General features: G+C 31.8%; 1 protein-coding gene across 4 annotated transcripts in view; it reads right to left on the bottom strand.

Moving 5' to 3' along the window:
- Positions 1–12,343: 12,343 nt before the first annotated feature.
- The window catches only part of whd (carnitine O-palmitoyltransferase whd), a 68,792-nt gene continuing 62,668 nt past the window's right edge, over positions 12,344–18,467 (bottom strand). For all 4 annotated transcript variants that reach the window (XM_074118969.1, XM_074118972.1, XM_074118971.1 and 1 more), the window contains 6 exons: positions 14,072–14,186; positions 13,718–13,852; positions 13,486–13,620; positions 13,248–13,397; positions 12,858–13,067; positions 12,344–12,577 (listed from right to left, as the gene is read on the bottom strand). In XM_074118969.1, coding sequence (XP_073975070.1) covers positions 12,488–12,577; positions 12,858–13,067; positions 13,248–13,397; positions 13,486–13,620; positions 13,718–13,852; positions 14,072–14,186 — 835 coding nt within the window. In that variant the 3' untranslated portion in view covers positions 12,344–12,487. The remainder of the gene's footprint in view (positions 12,578–12,857; positions 13,068–13,247; positions 13,398–13,485; positions 13,621–13,717; positions 13,853–14,071; positions 14,187–18,467) is intronic.

Raw genomic sequence — 18,467 nt, 5'->3', positions numbered from 1 at the left:
CACTTCAACCACTTTACTACCCTCAGTGTCTCAGAGATGTATACTATTCTTCTTTGTAATATTCAACAAAAAACAATCTAAGACTCTACCTTAGGTAGAAATAAAAGAAATGGACATGAGCCGTAAGTTTGAAAATGTAATGCTGATATTTATTTTATTGCTATAGCTAACCAGAAAAGTATACATGTTGCCAGTCTCTCGAAATACTTTTTTAAACTGTATAAATCTGAATATTGATAAATGCAAATTTCCAGAATATAACCCAAATAATTGAAGTGAGTTCGCTAGTTTTTTTTTCTGTTATTCATATCTTTCGTGTTTTTTAATTTTTTCCTATATGTTGCGAAGTTTGGGCTGAATCCTGTTCAAAACTGTATACAGGTGTGTTCAGCATCTTATGGCAGTTGGCCACACCGTCTGGATAGGTACCGGATTACAACACTCCCTCACTCCCTTGGTATCTCTGTTTGTCTTTAAGAGGCGACTTAAAGCAGCGATACAGAATACATCGTCACCTGCATTGGTGTTTCGAGGCATTACTGGGTCGAGCGAAGAAACCGCAAGGCATTTAATTAAGGGACTTGGTCCTTATAAGAAATGGTATCATCACCATGGGAACGTGAACTAACCGTGAGGGGTTTTTCACTTCCCCTTTCACGTGAAGCGGCATGTTTTCTTGTGGTAAAGTCTTCATAAAGGAAAGAATAGAAGTTCTCCCTCAAGGTGAAAGTCTTTCTATCAGAAGAGAATAAGTAGTCTATGTGTATTACGTTGAATCGTCTGTTTGTTTGGGTACGATCATTGATTGGGTCATTTGTGCCGCGAATGAAATGCAATTGTGGGGATGTATACAGGTTGTACACTGAGGAGAGGTCGAAACTTCGGAAGGTGATTCAGCAGCTTAAATGCAACAAAAGATATTCTATTCACTTTGTCCCGATTCTCAATAATGGCCAAGATGATTTCATTTTTAACTTTTCCGTCGATTTCGCGTTTTCCACCATAAAAACGGTCGTAACTTGACAAAAGAACAATTTTTGTAGCGATTTTAGGTAGGCACCTATCTATTATTACATTTTATTACTACTGTTTTGTATTGCTACTGTATTTTTTACTTCAGTTTTATTAAATAAGAATTATTCAAAACTAAAATAGTTATTTTATTTTTGTTCCTTTTCCAAAAATTGACGTACGAATAAATTAATAAATTAAAATCAGTGAAAAGTCAGTTACGCAAGTTCCCAGTTTTTTGCATTTACACCCTCTCTGTTCGGGGTAGGGTGATATTAAAAACAAAAACATCCATATAGTCCTGAAGCTCAATAAATGCACAACTTTTTCTGTAATTGGGTGACTCCTTGATTCATTAATAATTGAAAAAATACAGACGAAAATTTTAACAAAAATCATCGAGAACGAATTTTTTATACATTAAAGTAAAAATTGCATTGTTTATAACAAACGTTATGAGGCTCTGGTTTAAGCAAATTCATATAAAATTTAATGCTCTTTAGTTAGGAATAAGCAGATTTGTTGTAGGACAAAGGATAAAAAATTAACGACAGTTTTTATGGTGGAAAACGCAAATATAAACGGAAAAGTTATAAATGCAAATATCTTGGACACCATTGAGAATCGGGCCAGGGTGATCAGAATATTTTTTTTGTTGCATTTGAGCTGCTGAATCACCTCCTAAAGTTTCGACCTTTCCTCCGGGTACACCCTGTATAATAAGATGACCAACTTCTCATCTAGTGCATTGGACAGCCTCGGTAAGTTGACCAATTTAAATTGTGACAATCTCTTCGCAATAGGGTCTTTTATTTATTAAACAAACTAGCTGTACCCGTTCACACGTTGCTGTGTTTGAACAAAAAGACAGTTTTGATACCTCAAACATAATTTATTAATGACCAAATGTATACAATACATCGAAATGAAAATTAACAATAAAATTATCCCTACTTCAGAGTGTCCTTGCAAAGGTATCATTTCTACATAATGTGAAAAATTCAGTTAATGTTGTTGGCGGTGGTGACATTGCTCTTGCACGTACATTTTCTGATGTAAAATACACACGCTGTCCATTTTCAAGATGTACTGCTAAATGAACAACCGTTGAATATCGTTCATGAATGGAAAATGATATACAGGTAATACGCCATACAGCCTAATTGCTACTTATGAAGCGTCCCAGTTGATATTGGGTGACTTCATCGTTAGATGCAGTTGTATTTTCCACTCCAAACACTGCCATATCGCTTCCTTTGTTCACATATTTGCAAATATATTTTATAGCTTTCACTGAATTGCAGTACCCAACATTTATGTGTGCGTTATACGTTTTTAGTAGTAATGGAGAATATGGTACTACCCAACGATTATCAACGTCAATAGTATTGTTGAGTTCTTTTAGTTTAATGGATTTTCCACCATCTTCGGTATAATTTATTCTCGTATTAATAATTTCAAAAAACTGGTTTTCATGGTTACACTTTTAACAAATATTACTAATTAAATGTTATTTTGATATTTTTGGGATATTTATTCGAGTGCACCTAGAACCCCAACTCTGATTTTAAAAAAAATTTGCAAAAACCTTCCCGGGGATATACCTAATAATTTCGCAAATTTTCACGGCGATTGAATATACGGTTTTTGAATCTATCGAGTACAAACATACAAACAGACACACATTCATTTTTATATATATAGATTTTCCGATAAATTATAAGACACTGTAATGTTGAGCAAAATTCGTAACTACTTAATACCATGGGTTTGACAGCTGTGTATCTTAGTGAAAGTACTCTTTCCTCTATTCCATTTCCATATCAGCTTCATTCTGGCGTTTATAAAGTCGATGATGAGTTCATTGTTAAATAACGTTTCTTCTCATTTGGAATGCCTTACTTAATACCAGTGGGTGTAACTAACTATTCTATTTATGCAATGTGATTATTAAACACCAATAGTTGTTTAACCGACCAATTAATTATGAAAGTCGTTTGAAGATTATGAGTTTAATGATTACATCAAGAGAAGTGGAATGAGTGATTCCAAACAGATTATGATTGATTCTTGATTGTATCAAGCTTGAACAAAGTTGATTGGTTACACTAAACATTCAAAAATTATTGATTCGAATAGAGCAAAACAAAACAAAAATGGAGATTTAAAAAAAACCATGAAACATTACAAGGTCACAATGCTTTGAATGCATAAACGCAATGTGCTAGTCCAAATAAAAATAATAATAACCTCCAACGCAAAGCGAGAGAACATTGAATTATAAAATTTCATAAAGGATTATGAGAGAGAAATACTAAATGAACAATAGTTTGTTCTCACGAAAAAAAAAATAATACAGAGAAGGAAGCGTGATCCCGTGCCATCCGCAATGCCAAGTTTGAATTTTTTAAAGTGTTGGTGCATTGCAGTTGAATAACATTTATTTCCTTCATCAAATGTAGGTAATTTACTCATTTCTTTATTTTGAAATCATCCTACAAAATAGATTTTAAAGGAAAATAATTAAGGAAGTCAAAATAAAGATTTCGGTAAAATTAGATGAAATAATGCCACATTTTTCTCACAACTCAATTATAAGAAAATTACTTTTAAATTTATATTATTCCATTGCAATAATTTATTACTTGATATTAATGTGACATCTATCATTAAATTCAAAAATGAATCGTTTATTTTATTAATAATAATTTTATTATTAAAGTCAAGTTCATATCAATAAATTTCAATGATTGATAAAACGTTAAAATTAATAGAAAATTAAGGTTTAATGAAAATAAGTTAAACTGAAAGAGATATTACAGCATAGATTTTTCAGTTACGATTTTAATGGAAAACGTCTTTACCATTTTTTTCTCTAAACTCAAGATTCCTTGTGCAAATATACACTTTTCCATTCAAGGGGTGAGTTATGAGAGACACTGAGTATTTAGTTCAAGCCATATTCTGTGCAGTGTATTTGGTAATTGTGTACAATTAAAAAAAGTAATACGATATTTAGAGACTCAATCATAAACTAGTGTGAAACTTGAATGCCAAAACCCACAATATTTATAATATGTGTTTGTTGACGATCGAGAAAGTTTAGATGAAATTATAGATGTGAACGCCTAATTTTTTATGATTACTGTGTTTGTAGAGCCAGCTTTCTTGACAAAGATTCAATTGCAACGTGCATGGCGTGCATTGCCGCCTTTATTGCCAGTTTATGCTAATATAGCGGATAAACAATCATTTAAAGGGAAACCTAACCAATCCTCTGAAGTATTTGCAATATATCAATGTTTAAAGTATGTTGATTCAATTGTCCAATCCGTTGTTTCGATTCTCACCAATAGCAAAATTGTTCTCCAAAGATTAAAAAATTCCAGAAATATGCACCCGCTTTGATCTTGGAAACTTTCCAATTATTAAATAGTATTTTAAGAAAAGGCGAATCTGTAAGTTTAATCTGGGTTAAGTGCCACACGGATTTGTGAGGAAATGAAATTGTGAATTGTAAAGCCAAGAAAGCGATACAACATGCATCTCCATTCTCGCTTTTAGTGAGTTAAAAATGATATAAAAGCCAAGTGCTGTACCGAATGGCAGTGGATATACAATTCGTCCATGTAGGTAACAGGCCAATTTTTAAGCATCCGACCATTGTAGTATCCTCAAAAGACCGTACTTTTCCCGGTATAATAACAACAATAGGAAATTTATTATCACACTTGTGAGAATGATTTAATCATAATTATTTGCCGCACCATCTAGCTAGTATTGGTGTACAAATAATGCATAATTGTTCGTGTTCTTCTGGAATACTATCAAACGCTAGCTACTTAATTCTGGAATGTGCTAACAACACTAGAGGAAGAGACCAAATTCTAGAAGGCTGTTCTAGCGACTGGCTGTCCCTTACCTGCCAAACAAAACACTATAACTGCTGATAATGGCAACATTGTTCCATAATTAATTAATATGTTTGCAAAAGTTTTTTGCTATCTTAGTTTTTTTACTCAGAATTTGAGCGTTAATTTTTTTATTTTTTCTCTTATGACTTAAGGCGCGTCAACATCTAAGGTTAGGGAAGGGATTAGCTATGCGGTTAGCGTACTGGACTCCCACGCGGAGGTCCCGGGTACGAATCCAGCTGCTGACCCTTATATTTTCTCTTCCTAGGAGCTTCTTACAGCACACTGTCCGGTGATGGACAGTGTTGTCTGTAACGAGAGGACACTGTCCGGAGGCCGGTAGTGCACTGAAAAAAGCTCCGGGCACCAATAACCTTAGATGTTGACGCGCCTCAAAAACAAAAACAAAAAACAAGGTTTTTGGCGCCAGCGTTGTAATAAATTTACATTTCCAGAAATTGAATTAAAACATTTTATTTTGATAAAAGGTTTTTATTTTAAACAAATATGTTTCACGTTAGATTTTTTAATTACTATCTGTATAAATTTCACCTTCCAAATCTTGATAGAAAATGTAATTAGACATGTACTAGTTATATGTGAAGGCATCACCCCTATTTAATTAAATCAGTGCAAAAAAGTCACGCCAGGAAATGTTGGAAAACAACTGTTGTAATTAAATTATTTTGTAAATAGAAAGTCGCATTATTTTCATCAAATTCTTGCTTCCATTTGTATATCTACTTTTTTGTTAAAATGGTCATCTACATTAATTTGTCACTGTCAAATTCTTTTACTCACACTGCACATAAATTAAATTTTCTCAATTTATTAATCCTTAATTTTCTTTTCAAAATATCATGTTATCCGACGAATTTATTTCGAAAAATATACCATATTTATTTTAGCAAAGACTTCTTGAGCGGAATTATTAAACTGGATTAATAAAATGTTGACAAAAATCAATGAAAAGTATTAAAAATGTTATTAAGGCTTGCGTAGAATTGACCATATAAAAGAATGTCCTTTTCCAGGCCCTTTTTAAGTATCTTTCCTTGTTTCTGATAGCAATTAAATGTTCAATTGCTTTTCTTGAATTTTAAATAAAGAAAGGTTGTAAATTAATTAGGATAATAAAACCCGAGGAGTGATTAGCTCAGTGGTATTGATTAGTTTAATCCACTAATCTGAAGATATCTCAGGGTAAATGAAGGCAAGATTTTCTGCTCTTTAGTAATAAGTACTAACAATTGATTGCAGTCAACGTATGAAGTATCAGCAGAACGCCAATAGATAGACTCCGGATCCTTCAGAAACGCAAACTAAAACTTAGTAAAGTTAAATGAATTTTTTTTTTTTTTTTACAGGAAACCATACATGATTTGAGACATATCATTAGTAGACAGGATGATGTTCATTCTGGAGGATCCACCTAGGAAAATTGTTTCAGTCCCTTAATTCATTTTTTCGCTTTTCCGTGTAGAATGCTCCACCATTTTGGCCAACTTCATGTCCTAAAGTTGTTTTTTCTTTTTTCTTAAAAATCCTCAAAGAATTACAAGCTTACAAATTTAAAATCTATAAATTCTCAGGAATAAACATAGAAATTAAATTTCTCAAACTAACCTTTAGCATTTGATGCGAAAAGTTGTGCTTATCTGCTCTCTCTATAAAATTGCAAATTTTGTTGATTTTTATTAGGTATTTCCACAAATTTTTAATACGGAAATTTATTTTTTGAGCTTCTTAAAGTTTGTGTTGGTTAAACTCAGTGAAAAGTGCAAGAAAAAAGCTTAATTTACTGATAAGTTAGTGAAAGTTTGATTCCTATTACCAACTAATATGGCCGCTGCTGGTAGCAAAGGTGCTTGTACACAAGTGAATACTTCAGGAGGAGAGTTTAGCTCAAACAAGGGTGAAGTAACTGATCCTACCAGTATTATATTATCTAAATTAGAGGCTCTTTTATTAGATCTGAAATCTGTAAAAGATAAACTCAATAAACTTGAAAACGATAATGAAAATACTAGTAAAAATGTGGCCTCGTTTGATAAAAATATAAAAGAAGTCTTATTGCACTTAAAACACAATGTATCAAAAAATCATGAAGACATTACTAAACTAAAAATAGAAAATACTAAGTTAAAACAAGAAGTTCAGGATTTAAAATCACAAGTGGCTAATCTAAAACAAACTCATCAATCAAACTCTCTGAGAATAACCAATATTGCAGTGGTAGAAAATGAAAATCTAAAGACAGTATTTGATAAAATCTCTCTTCATATCAGTTTCACATTCGATGTAAATTTTATAGAAATATACAGATTAAAGCCAAGAAATCAAACAACTACACCTCCTATTATAGTAAAATTTTTGAAAATGGAGGATAAAATAAACTTTATGCAGTGTTTGAGAGTTAAAAAATATGATATTCCATCTAGTCTCTAATTGTACACCAATTGTACCTATCTACATCTCTGAAAACATGACGTCAAGCTATGCTAATCTGTTCTATCAAGCAAGAAAACTAAAAAAGGAAAAGTTAATAAACTCAGTTTGGTTTGCAAATAACAAGATCTTTCTTAAAATAACTGAGAACTCTAAAGCTTTGGCGATAAACGATATACAAGACTTGGAGAACATACTTAATAAAGAGGGGATATCTGTGTCTCAACCGTCTACTAGTGCAAAGAAAACAATGGAAGATGTGGTATATACTGATATGGAAGAACTGGACTCGGATGCAACTGAGGGTTTGAAAACTATACATAAGAAGCGAAAATTAAAGGCTATAAGAAGTGAATCAATTGAAAGTTTTTTTCGTCCCCAAAACAAAAAGTAACTACAAGGTAGATTCAAGAATTAAACAAACTCCTAAAACTGAAAGGTACTCTTCTTTTTTAAAATTTATTTTTTGGAATATAAATGGCTTTAATAATCTATTTAATTTAAGTGCAGATGACATTAATACACTAACAGAATTCAATATTCTATGTTTATGTGAAACATGGCTAACAAATGAAGTAATTGACAAACCTTCCTTTTTAATTAACTATAATTGTGTAACTGTAAATGCTGTAAAAAATAATGTAAAAGGTAGAGCAAGTGGAGGAATAATAATTTTTGTTGAGAAGGATTTTATTATCACTGAGGTACTCACTGCTAATGATTTCTTTCTATCTATTTTATGTAAGTACAAAATTGAAAGCTTCATTGTAGGATGTGTTTACTGGAGACCAGGTGTGGAGAATGATTTTATTTTAGAAAAACTTCAAAATGATTTGCACAATTTATTTAACACTTACAGTCAATATAATATAATTATCGGTGGAGACTGGAATGCGAGAATAAACACTTTGAACTCACTTGACGAAGAAATTTTTGACGATTTTAATTTGTATGGTGCTAGGACTACGCTTGATCAATTAACTAATAAACGTGGAGATAAATTAGTTGATATGATGGAAAATTTAGGTATGTTTGTATGTAACGGCCGTACATTAAATGATACTCCGGCTAGGTTTACATATGTGGGCCACAGGGGAGCTAGTGTAGTGGACTTGGTTTGGGTTTCCTACTCATGTACAAACATTATAGCGGACTTCGAAATTTTTGAAATAGGTCATCTTTCTGATCACTCTCTGTGTTTACTTACTCTATTTACCAATACCAAATCTAAAATAACTAATAAAAAAAATGAAACTCTATTCATTCAAAGAAACGAAACAAACTTAAATATTTTAAATGCTATACTGGACACATCGTATTTTAATTTTGATTTTGATCAAGACATAAATATACTCAATGAACAATTTTATGATGTGTACACTTCGCATTTAAAAGAAGCAGGAATGATAAAGCAAAAGAGAAGCAAAACAAATAATTATTGTAGTAAGCCATGGTTTGATTCTGGCTGTTACAAGACAAAAAAAACTGTAACTAGTTTGTACAAATGTTGTCGTCGGAATTTATTCGATGAGGCCTCTTTAAAGAATTACTTATCTGCAAAAAAATCATACAAAAGTTTAATCTCTAAACGCAAAAAAGAGTATTTTGATAAGATATTAATAAAGATAGGAAATACAAAAAACTCTAAAGAATTTTGGTCAAATATTAAAAAGTTTCAAAGGAAACCACAAACGAAAAATACAATTTCACTGAAAGATTGGGCAAACTTTTATAAAAACTTGATGCCTGAAAAGCTATCCGTTAAAGTAGAATTTCCCCACTATTATACTCTAGAGTTGGATTCCGACATTACTGTTGAGGAGCTTCAATACGCTATAAATTCTGCCAAGAACAATAAAGCAACTGGTTTAGATTTTGTTCCAAATGAATATTTTAAGAAAATGAACAACTATTGGACATCAAATGTTCTGCGGTTGTTAAATAAAATTTGGCAAGAAGAAACTATCCCCCCAAGTTGGTCACGGATCAAACTATTTATGTTACATAAAAAAAATTCAACTTCTGATCCAAAAAATTACAGAGGTATCTCTATTTTAAACAGTACCTTAAGTATATTTAATAAAGTATTATACAATCGACTGACGAATTGGGTTGAAAATAAAAAACTGATTCCGGATACTCAAATGGGATTTCGAAAGGGTAGGAGCTGCTGTGACTGCATTTTTACGCTGATTTCCGCCGTGAATATTGCACTAAGACTGAAGAAGAATAAAGTTATAGCTATATTTATCGATTTTAGGAGAGCTTTCGACTCCGTAAATCATGAAAAGCTCTGGTATAAACTTTATAGTTTGGGGATTGGGGGAAAAATGCTACGACTCTTAATTGAGTTATATCAATCAGCAACCTATGTCATATCTGACGGCTCTACGATGTATGATATCCCGATCTCGGAGGGGGTCCTCCAAGGAGATACACTGAGCCCGCTGTTGTTTTCCTTGTTTTTGGCGGATCTGCAGGATTTCTTCTCTTCCAGGAATGTGGAGGGCATTTCAGTCAGTAATTCTAGAGAACTATCTCACTTGCTTTATGCGGACGATCTGGTAATCCTAGCTAGAAGCTGGATAGATGCACGGCGTAAGCTGGATGTTCTTCAGGAATATTGTAAAGAGAATTGCCTTACAGTCAATACGGATAAAACTGTGGTAATTCCGTTTTGTAAAGGTGGCCGACCGGGTAAAAGATTGCAATTGACCTATGGAGATGTACCGCTTCAAGTAGTGAATACCTTTACGTATCTGGGGGTTCCAGTGTCGTCCTCTGCAAAGTTTTGGCAAGCAAGCAAACACTTCTTAGCCAAGGGTATAATAGCCAATTCAGTAGTGAAGAATACTCTCATTAAAAGTAAATCTGACAGTTGGGCTACAAAGATTAAACTGTTTGCAGCTACTTCTGAGGCAACTATTCTGTATGCTTCCGAGGTATGGGCTCCATCTTATGCGGATATGGTCGAAAGGGCGCAGTTATCTTTCATTAAGTCAGTTCTCCAGCTCCCTAGAAACTCGCCAAACTATTTTGTCAGACTTGAAACCGGACAAGTTCATCTTAAATACAAAATTTTTAAAAGAATGTTGAATTGGTGGCTTAAATTATTAAATATGGAAACAATCGATCTTCCAAAACTTTGCTATATGAGACAAAGGGAACTATTGGACATAATGGATATGCCCTACAACTGGTGCCAACAGCTGCGATACTATCTAGTTATGCTGGGTGCCGAGGACATTTGGGTATCACAGGATGTGAAAATAATCAGTGACAATTACAAAAACTTGTTGGAGAGAATGGAGAATCACCTAATCAGTAAAGATGTGGATGCCGCAATTTCCAGCTCTTTTAACACACTCTATAGAACTTATAGTTTGCTAGGTGGTTGTGAAAGCTATTTAAAAGCGAAGCTCCACATAAATAAATTAAGAATTATTTCTCAATTACGTCTCTCAGGAAAGTTTACAAACCATTTAAATTATCAAAATTACTCTGCCAAATTCTGCCTTGATTCTGTTTGTCCACTATGTAACCATGATTTAGATAACATTTCACATCTACTCCTAATATGTCCGGTACTCAATCAATATAGAAACAAGTTCATCACTCAGTATTTCTCTCACCACCCTGGTAGTGATAATAGTAATAAAATTTCAGATCTATTGACTATAGATGATCGAGATAATGAAAAAGTCAATAATATTTTTCTATTTGTCACTAATTGTCTCAAATTTAGAAAAATAGCGCTACAATGAAACTTCCTTGCTCACCTTAACTTATCAATGTAGCAATAATAAGAAAAAACAATTAAAAGAAGCCATGTTAGCAAATTCCCTATTGTATCAATTGTTATATTATTTTAAGTAGATTACCTTCTTTACTGCAGAGAACTATTCAGTTGTGTTTCTTATTTTCATTTTTTATTTTATGATTTATTTTTTCTATATCTTGTTCTGATTTTATTTTGTTTTATTTTTTACTTATGCTCAAAAAATTATTCTCCTCAGTTAATTTAAATAATACTTGATATCTTATTTCTTTACTAATATTTAATTAATTATTGTAATAAAGTATTATAATTTTTGTATTTATAAATTTGTAAGGTCAACCCTTGCTATGAGATCTGATCTCTTTAAGCAATAAAGATTCATTCATTCAATTTCTCAAACTAAATATTATTTTTGACTGAATTAAGAGATAACAATCAATAACGTTTTACAAGCGGCTAAGTATTTATTAAAATCATAGCCGAAAGGAATCGTTTACCTGTGAATGAGATTTGATCAATCTGTTTCCTTCTCATTCATTCCAATTTTCTTTGGAATAAGTTACACCAAAAAGTATTCCCCTATAAAATGGTTTTTTAAGCCTTTTTTATTCAAAATGCATATTTTTTTTTTTTTTTAATAAAATAGAAACTTGCTCAAAGAACTTTATATTTTAAAGAGATCTCATATTCCAACAACTATCAGAATCAAATTAGGGGGGAAAAATAAATTAAAGGATAAAATTGGTAAATATTTTATTTGTCTGGATAATAAAGTATTTGTTTATAACAATATATATTTAAATAAACAAACATTTTGTAAAAAACAATAACAATCTATAACAACTAATACAAACTAAACAATTACACTGAAATATTTCATCTTACTCAGTTTTCTAGTTAACTTAATCGTTGCTACAAACGAAAGAAATCAAAATGCAATCACTTACAAAAATAACACTTTGATTTTTAATTAAATATAAGTCAAGACTAAACAAATAAAAACAAAATTGCATACTAAAAATATATCTTCCTATTCCATTACACATATGACTTAAGAAGTGTTTATATATAAATTTCGAAAATTTAAATAATAGAGATTAAGAAAAATAAAATTATCCAAAAAGAATGGATCCACACTAGTTTTATAGCGACGTCATCAGTACTAGAAACACTAAAAATTTAAAATAATTATATCTAGTATGTATTATTTATTGTTCCATAAGTATATTTTGATATACAAAAATTAAATTAGTATTTTCGTGTTTTTTCTAGAAATATACAAAAGGTACACAAATTTACATCCTTTTTACTTTTCTTCTATAAAAATGTTTCTCAGCTACTTTTTTGTCTGCTTCTTATAGTCTAAAAATAATGTCCTTATATCATCTAATGCTTTTTCTATATCCAAAGCAAACTTGCTAGAATCCTAAAACAAAACAAATTATTACAATAAACAGGACCAAGTACTTAAAGAGATTAGGATGAATACTTGTAAAATAAAAGCTTATTAAAAATAAAAAGTAATGGAAACAATAATAGATTTGTTCGCGATTATTTTATTTTGTGGTAATCGACCAGTTTCAGGTCCGGCGTCTGGTCAACAGTAAGATATTGTAGACTCAGAGCTATTATTAGGATCTCAAAATACTCAGCGTTTTCTTTTTTTAAAATTTATGTTCATTAATTTAAAAAATTCTATACTTTACCGTTTCACGACAACTTTTCTTGCTGGAAATATGAAAGAAAAGTAAATCTTCGCCAGCAATAATATAGGAAACGCCGTATCCATCATCTGCTACAGGCCCAAACCCACCACCTGCAGATATACATTTAGGGAACTTTTTCAAATCTAACTTGGAAGTTTGGCCATGTGGTGTTTGTGATGTTGAGAGTCGCCACGGCTCACTTAGAACTTCCTGTTCGAGAGAATAAATAAAAATGAACCACAAAATTATATATAATTACATTCTAGAAGACCCCTAAATAATTACATAATTGATTCTAAAAGTTTCCTTAATAATTAAGGACAATTATTTTATAAATTGCAACAAAAAAAACTAGAATCTGAATTATTCACGAATGCCAAATAATAGTACTTTTAGAAAAGGTGAATCAACTTCAAGATATTTTGATACAACATAGAGACAAAATAGATGTCTATCAATTCCTTTTCCACACATTGCATCTTGATAAGCCAGTTGATGCTGCTTGCAAGCTTTTTGCAATAAAGCAACTCTTTCCATAGTCTGAAAGATTCGAGACATTTTACTTTGAAAAAGAATGTATCAGTATAGGAAAATTTAAAAATAACTTATAGACGAAACTATAACCTACCGATTTTGAACTATCATTCATTGCTTTTACCCAAGCAGATGATTCAATTGTGCATGGTCTAACTGTTTCAGTTCTGCCTTCTCTGAATAATCTGGTCATTGAAGCTTCATAAGTTAAACTGAATTTTCCAGCATTCTACAGAAACATAAAAAAACGAATATACTTGTAAAATAAAACTTGAAAAATAGTGTAAATAAATAATAGCAAATTTAATGAATGAAGACGTTGTTACTCTGTAGTAAGCGAGCTGAAGAGCCATCTGAATATACGCATCAGGACTAATGCGACAAGTTTTCATGAATCCTTTCCCATAGTTTGTGTGCATAAAAATTCTTAGATCCACATCATTAATTATTTCCTGCACAGACTAAAAGAAACAAAATTAAATGAACTATTTTTTGACTTTTGAGTTTTTGGGATTATTCATATCTATACATAAGAAACAACTAAAAGCAATTTCGTTATTTTGTATATGTTTACATGTAAAAGTTCAAAGAATATTTTCCTATGGTACTATGTCTTGTTTCAAAAGTTTCACAGCAAGACTCACTTTTTTTATTTAAAAACTTAAAATACTGATAGTTACCAAGTACGATTTTTCAATGGCGCTTAAACAACTTTGCTTGAAATCCCATTGTAACCGAATTGGCGCAGGTGGTTTGAATTCAGGAGTACCTAAAGTATGTCCATCAGAACCATACCTAAATTTATAAATACAAAAAAATAAGTTAGAAATGGCATATCATCATAACGTCACTAATATTTTAGAAACAGTCACATAAAATGAAAGAAGCATGCAAGCAATAACAAATAGCAAAAAAATATTTGTTAGTTACTTTACTTTTAATTGAAATTATGTAAAGAAGACCTCCGAGAATTATAATGATAATGCTGAAATTCATATCTTAAAAGTTCATAATAGCTTTCTAGATAAAAGTCAGTATAAAATAAATTTGGAATAGGCATGCAATTATTACTCTTCTTTTATCTATTAAAGTGCAAAAGACATTTGCTTGAGTGGTACAGTTGTACTTTGGTGGTTACTTTTGGAATAAATGCGGGTTTTGTTTGAGTTCAGACAAGAATAAATCTACCATTTTTCCTTAACAAAATATCAGAAATTTCGCACAAATATTCCGCAGTAAACCATATAAAGCTAACAACAAATGTAGGCTCTTCAAATCGGAGCATTTTTCATCACAAGTTTAAAATTAAAAACGATTAAGATTCTCGAAAGCCTTCATCAAAGATTTGTAAATTTCTACACAAAAAAAAAGCATATACCTGTCCATGCAATTTTATCATCCCAAGCCTAGTATATAAGCAAATACAATGCAAACACTAACCCTTATGTTAGATGTTTTAGAGCAGGGGTGTCAAACCCAATTAAAACACGCGTCATTTGGTGCAATAAGCAAGATTCACGCGGGCCACATCCAGGGCCGGATTTTCCTATAGGCTAACTAGGCTTCAGCCTAGGGTCTCAAGATCAAGAGGGACCTACATTCAAATTGTTAGCAAAATTAAAATTACACTATTCTAAAAAAATGTTCCAATAACAACATGTTTCACTTAACATATTGATATATATCACAGTAGTGATGTATTTTAATATCTCTCATGTAATTTACAAACTTAAAAATGGGAGGTGAAAGGGCCTCATAAGTGGAATAGCCTATGGCCTCTTTTCATCTAAATCCGGCCCTGGCCACATCACATTTACAAATTTGATTTGATAAGTATGATTCATAAAATCACAACCCAGAATGCTTTCGAAATCTAGACGTACTGGAAGCCAATTCGGTGTTTTTCCTTTGTATTTTACCTTCCATTTTCCAAATGAAGGCCACCCATTAACATATGTAATTTTTAGCCCTGGCCTTAAAAGCAGGTGATAGAGACAGAAATTGTAGAAATCTAGACGAACTGGAACCAATTCGTTGACTTTTTACCTTTTATTTACCACATGAAGGCTATCCTTCATGTTTGTTTTAGCCTTGGCCATAAAAATAGGTGACAAAGACAGAAAAAGTAGAAATCTATACAAGGGTTGTCAAACTCATTTAAAAGATGAGCAATTAGATGCAACACCCAATATTCATGCAAGCCTCATTAAATTTACAAATTTGATTTGATAGGTATAATCCAAAACATCTTAACCAAGAATGCTAAAGGTTTTCGCTGTTGGGATCAGTTTACATCACGTGACAAGGAGAGTTTCATATCCTCGCCGGAAGTAGTCACCCACAGGCCCCCATTCAAGGCACTGGGCCACGTGTACACTTGCCTTCGGTAGTTAAAGGGTTAAAAGAATTGTGTGTACGGTATTGCCTCGATCTCCCCTAAGCGCTATTTTCTTCGTAACAATTTTTTATATTTTCTTTTAATTTTAGAAAATGGTGGGCCTTCGGGAGCCACCAGTTTAACACCCCTGTTATAGAGGGTACTTTGCATGGTTACTATGAATACAGTGCACTAACAATTGAGCTAATCCTCTCCCTTTTTTGGTCTTAATCTTTTATCTTTTTTTTTTAAATTTTTAAAAAGTATGAATTCCGTACTTTAGATAGTTAATTGTACAGTAATTAATCATATTGTAATCTATTTACTTAACATATGAAAAAGAAAGTTGCTAGTTACCCAAATTTGACTAACTTAATTCTCTAAATCCCCGCAGCTACTAGGGGCGTTAGTGACCCCTGGGTCCTCAGTACACTGCACCGTACACATTCACCAGAACACTACTATATACACTTACACCGACACAAACACATCAATAGTTCGCATTGTAGAGCCCCGAAAGGGGGGAGCAGATCTAGAGGCTCTACTAAGGAGGCAGCCACTCCATTAGACTCGGGGGCAGAGGGCCGATAACCTGCTTTCCTTAAGAAACCTACATCACGAAACCTAGAAGCAAAGTTAAACCGGATTGACTCAAAGGCAACGACTCAGCAACTGTCCTAAGGATTTAATTTGGAGGAGGCCAAGGCTTATTGGTGGGCTGTAGCGCCAGTTGATGATGTAGATGAAGATGATGATAATTCTCTAAGTTTGAGCAGAAAACTTAGTTCAAAAAACTCATTTTACGCTGTGTTTTAGCAACCCTATTTATTGAACAGCAACCCACTTTAATGTAAATTTCTACACTAGACATACTGTGAAAATTGGATATAACTATTTTTAATACCATGGGAGAAGTACAAGTTTTAAAAGGTATAAATGAAAATTGGACAAGAAAATACTAAAAGATGGAAATTATTATAATTTTCTTTTTTTGAATAATCTGTAATCTATAGGAAGTTCTTTTATATTTAAGAGAAAAAAAACTTACTTATTTATAAATTTTTTCTCCGTTTCAAACAAATAATCTGGAATGTGGAAATTGATGTAACGGAATAGTGTAAATATGTTTCATGAACTAAACCTAATAAAAAATATGAACTTCATAAAAATAATTAATTTAGATAATTCTATGATCATTACTTAATTCGTGTTGAATAGAAAAAAATCATTAAAACATACTCGTAATCTCATTTCTGACAAACTTTCTATCAAATATACAAATAACTCATTACTAGAGAAAGACAAAAGTAGATTTATTTTATTGTTTATATTTAACGTTTCAGAAAGAGTTAATTTTAAAATATAAATATACTTTACAAACAAAAAAGAAAAACAAGCAAATTTAGAAGAAACGTACCTTAAGAAAATGGTTATACCAAATAAAAAATTAAACTAGTATTACCAAAACATTCTACGGTTAATTCTACAAATAAAACCCATAATATAAATAATTCTCATAAGTATTTTTACTTCAGTACCGGAGAAATATAAAACCCCACAAATAGGAGAATTTATTAATTAGTTTAATTTCGTTAATGTTAGAAAAAGTGATAAAAAAAAACATAAGTTATACACAAAACAAAAATTGTGATTTGTAACATTAGACCGTCTTTCTCTTACTGCAATTTGTTGGAATTCTAATTGAAATAAATATGTGACTTTTAACTTGAATGTTATCTGCCCAACGGACTTCTGCAAATTAAAACCTTTGTGGTTTCCAACTTTAAGTGATTTTAAATTCTAATGGATCTAAAGTGTTAGTAAATGTTTTTGTTTTTTACAATTAAAATTCGTTATGGTATAAAAGTGGCAACTACTAACTTATAAAATAAGATTGCAAATTCAATATTAGCTCTCTGTCTAAATGTGTGCATAACTATCACACTTTTGCATCAAGGCTTTCTGAAAAATGATTGATGTACTGCTGGATATCCCCCATATAAAGGAAGCGATACCGTAAAAATCTGTTGTACTAATAAAGACCACCCATTACCGTACAATTCATCAGTACTTACTCCACCTAATTTATGGGCTGCTTTCGGCGACAGTTGTCAGTCGTTCAGCAAGACAGGGGGCAATAAGAGTAAGCGACTGACATCACCCCCAACCTATAATCTATAAACCTTTAGTCATAGAAATGAATTTCATCAAGAAGATTCCCTCAAAAAAGAAAATGTCTTCATCAACGTCTGACTAAAGCTGGATGGGTCAACAATTCTTATAGTCTGCAGAAAATACAATACAGGGTGTTCATTTTAAGACTTCTCAAATGCATTTCATGCTTAAACGATTAATCTGAGCAAAAAATGGTAGAGGAAAAATTTGTTGCCCGTCACCTCTAGTTTCAGAATATGTAACTTGATTTTATATTCCTGCCCGCATACAGGGCTGACGCGCGACCATAAGTAAAGGTTTGCAGTTGACCCCCAATTTCATATACACAGTTTTAAAGAGTATAAAAAGTTATGAAAGAAACCGGAAACCGCAATTCGATATCTTCAAAATTAAAGGTACTAAGCCATTTCAAAATCTGGTATTTATTAATCATATTTCAATTTTTTAACTTGTTATCAAAGAGAAAGAAGTGCACATGATAGGTAATTTTTATATATTTTTTCATCCCCTTTCTACTAAAAATA

This window comes from Rhodnius prolixus, unplaced genomic scaffold (genome assembly GCF_049639745.1).
Source record: "Rhodnius prolixus isolate KJV_2025 unplaced genomic scaffold, Rpr scaffold_2, whole genome shotgun sequence".
NCBI classification, from domain to species: Eukaryota; Metazoa; Arthropoda; class Insecta; order Hemiptera; family Reduviidae; genus Rhodnius; species Rhodnius prolixus.
The sequence above is the reverse complement of the archived record's forward strand: the minus strand, read 5'-3'. Positions and strand labels throughout refer to the sequence as shown.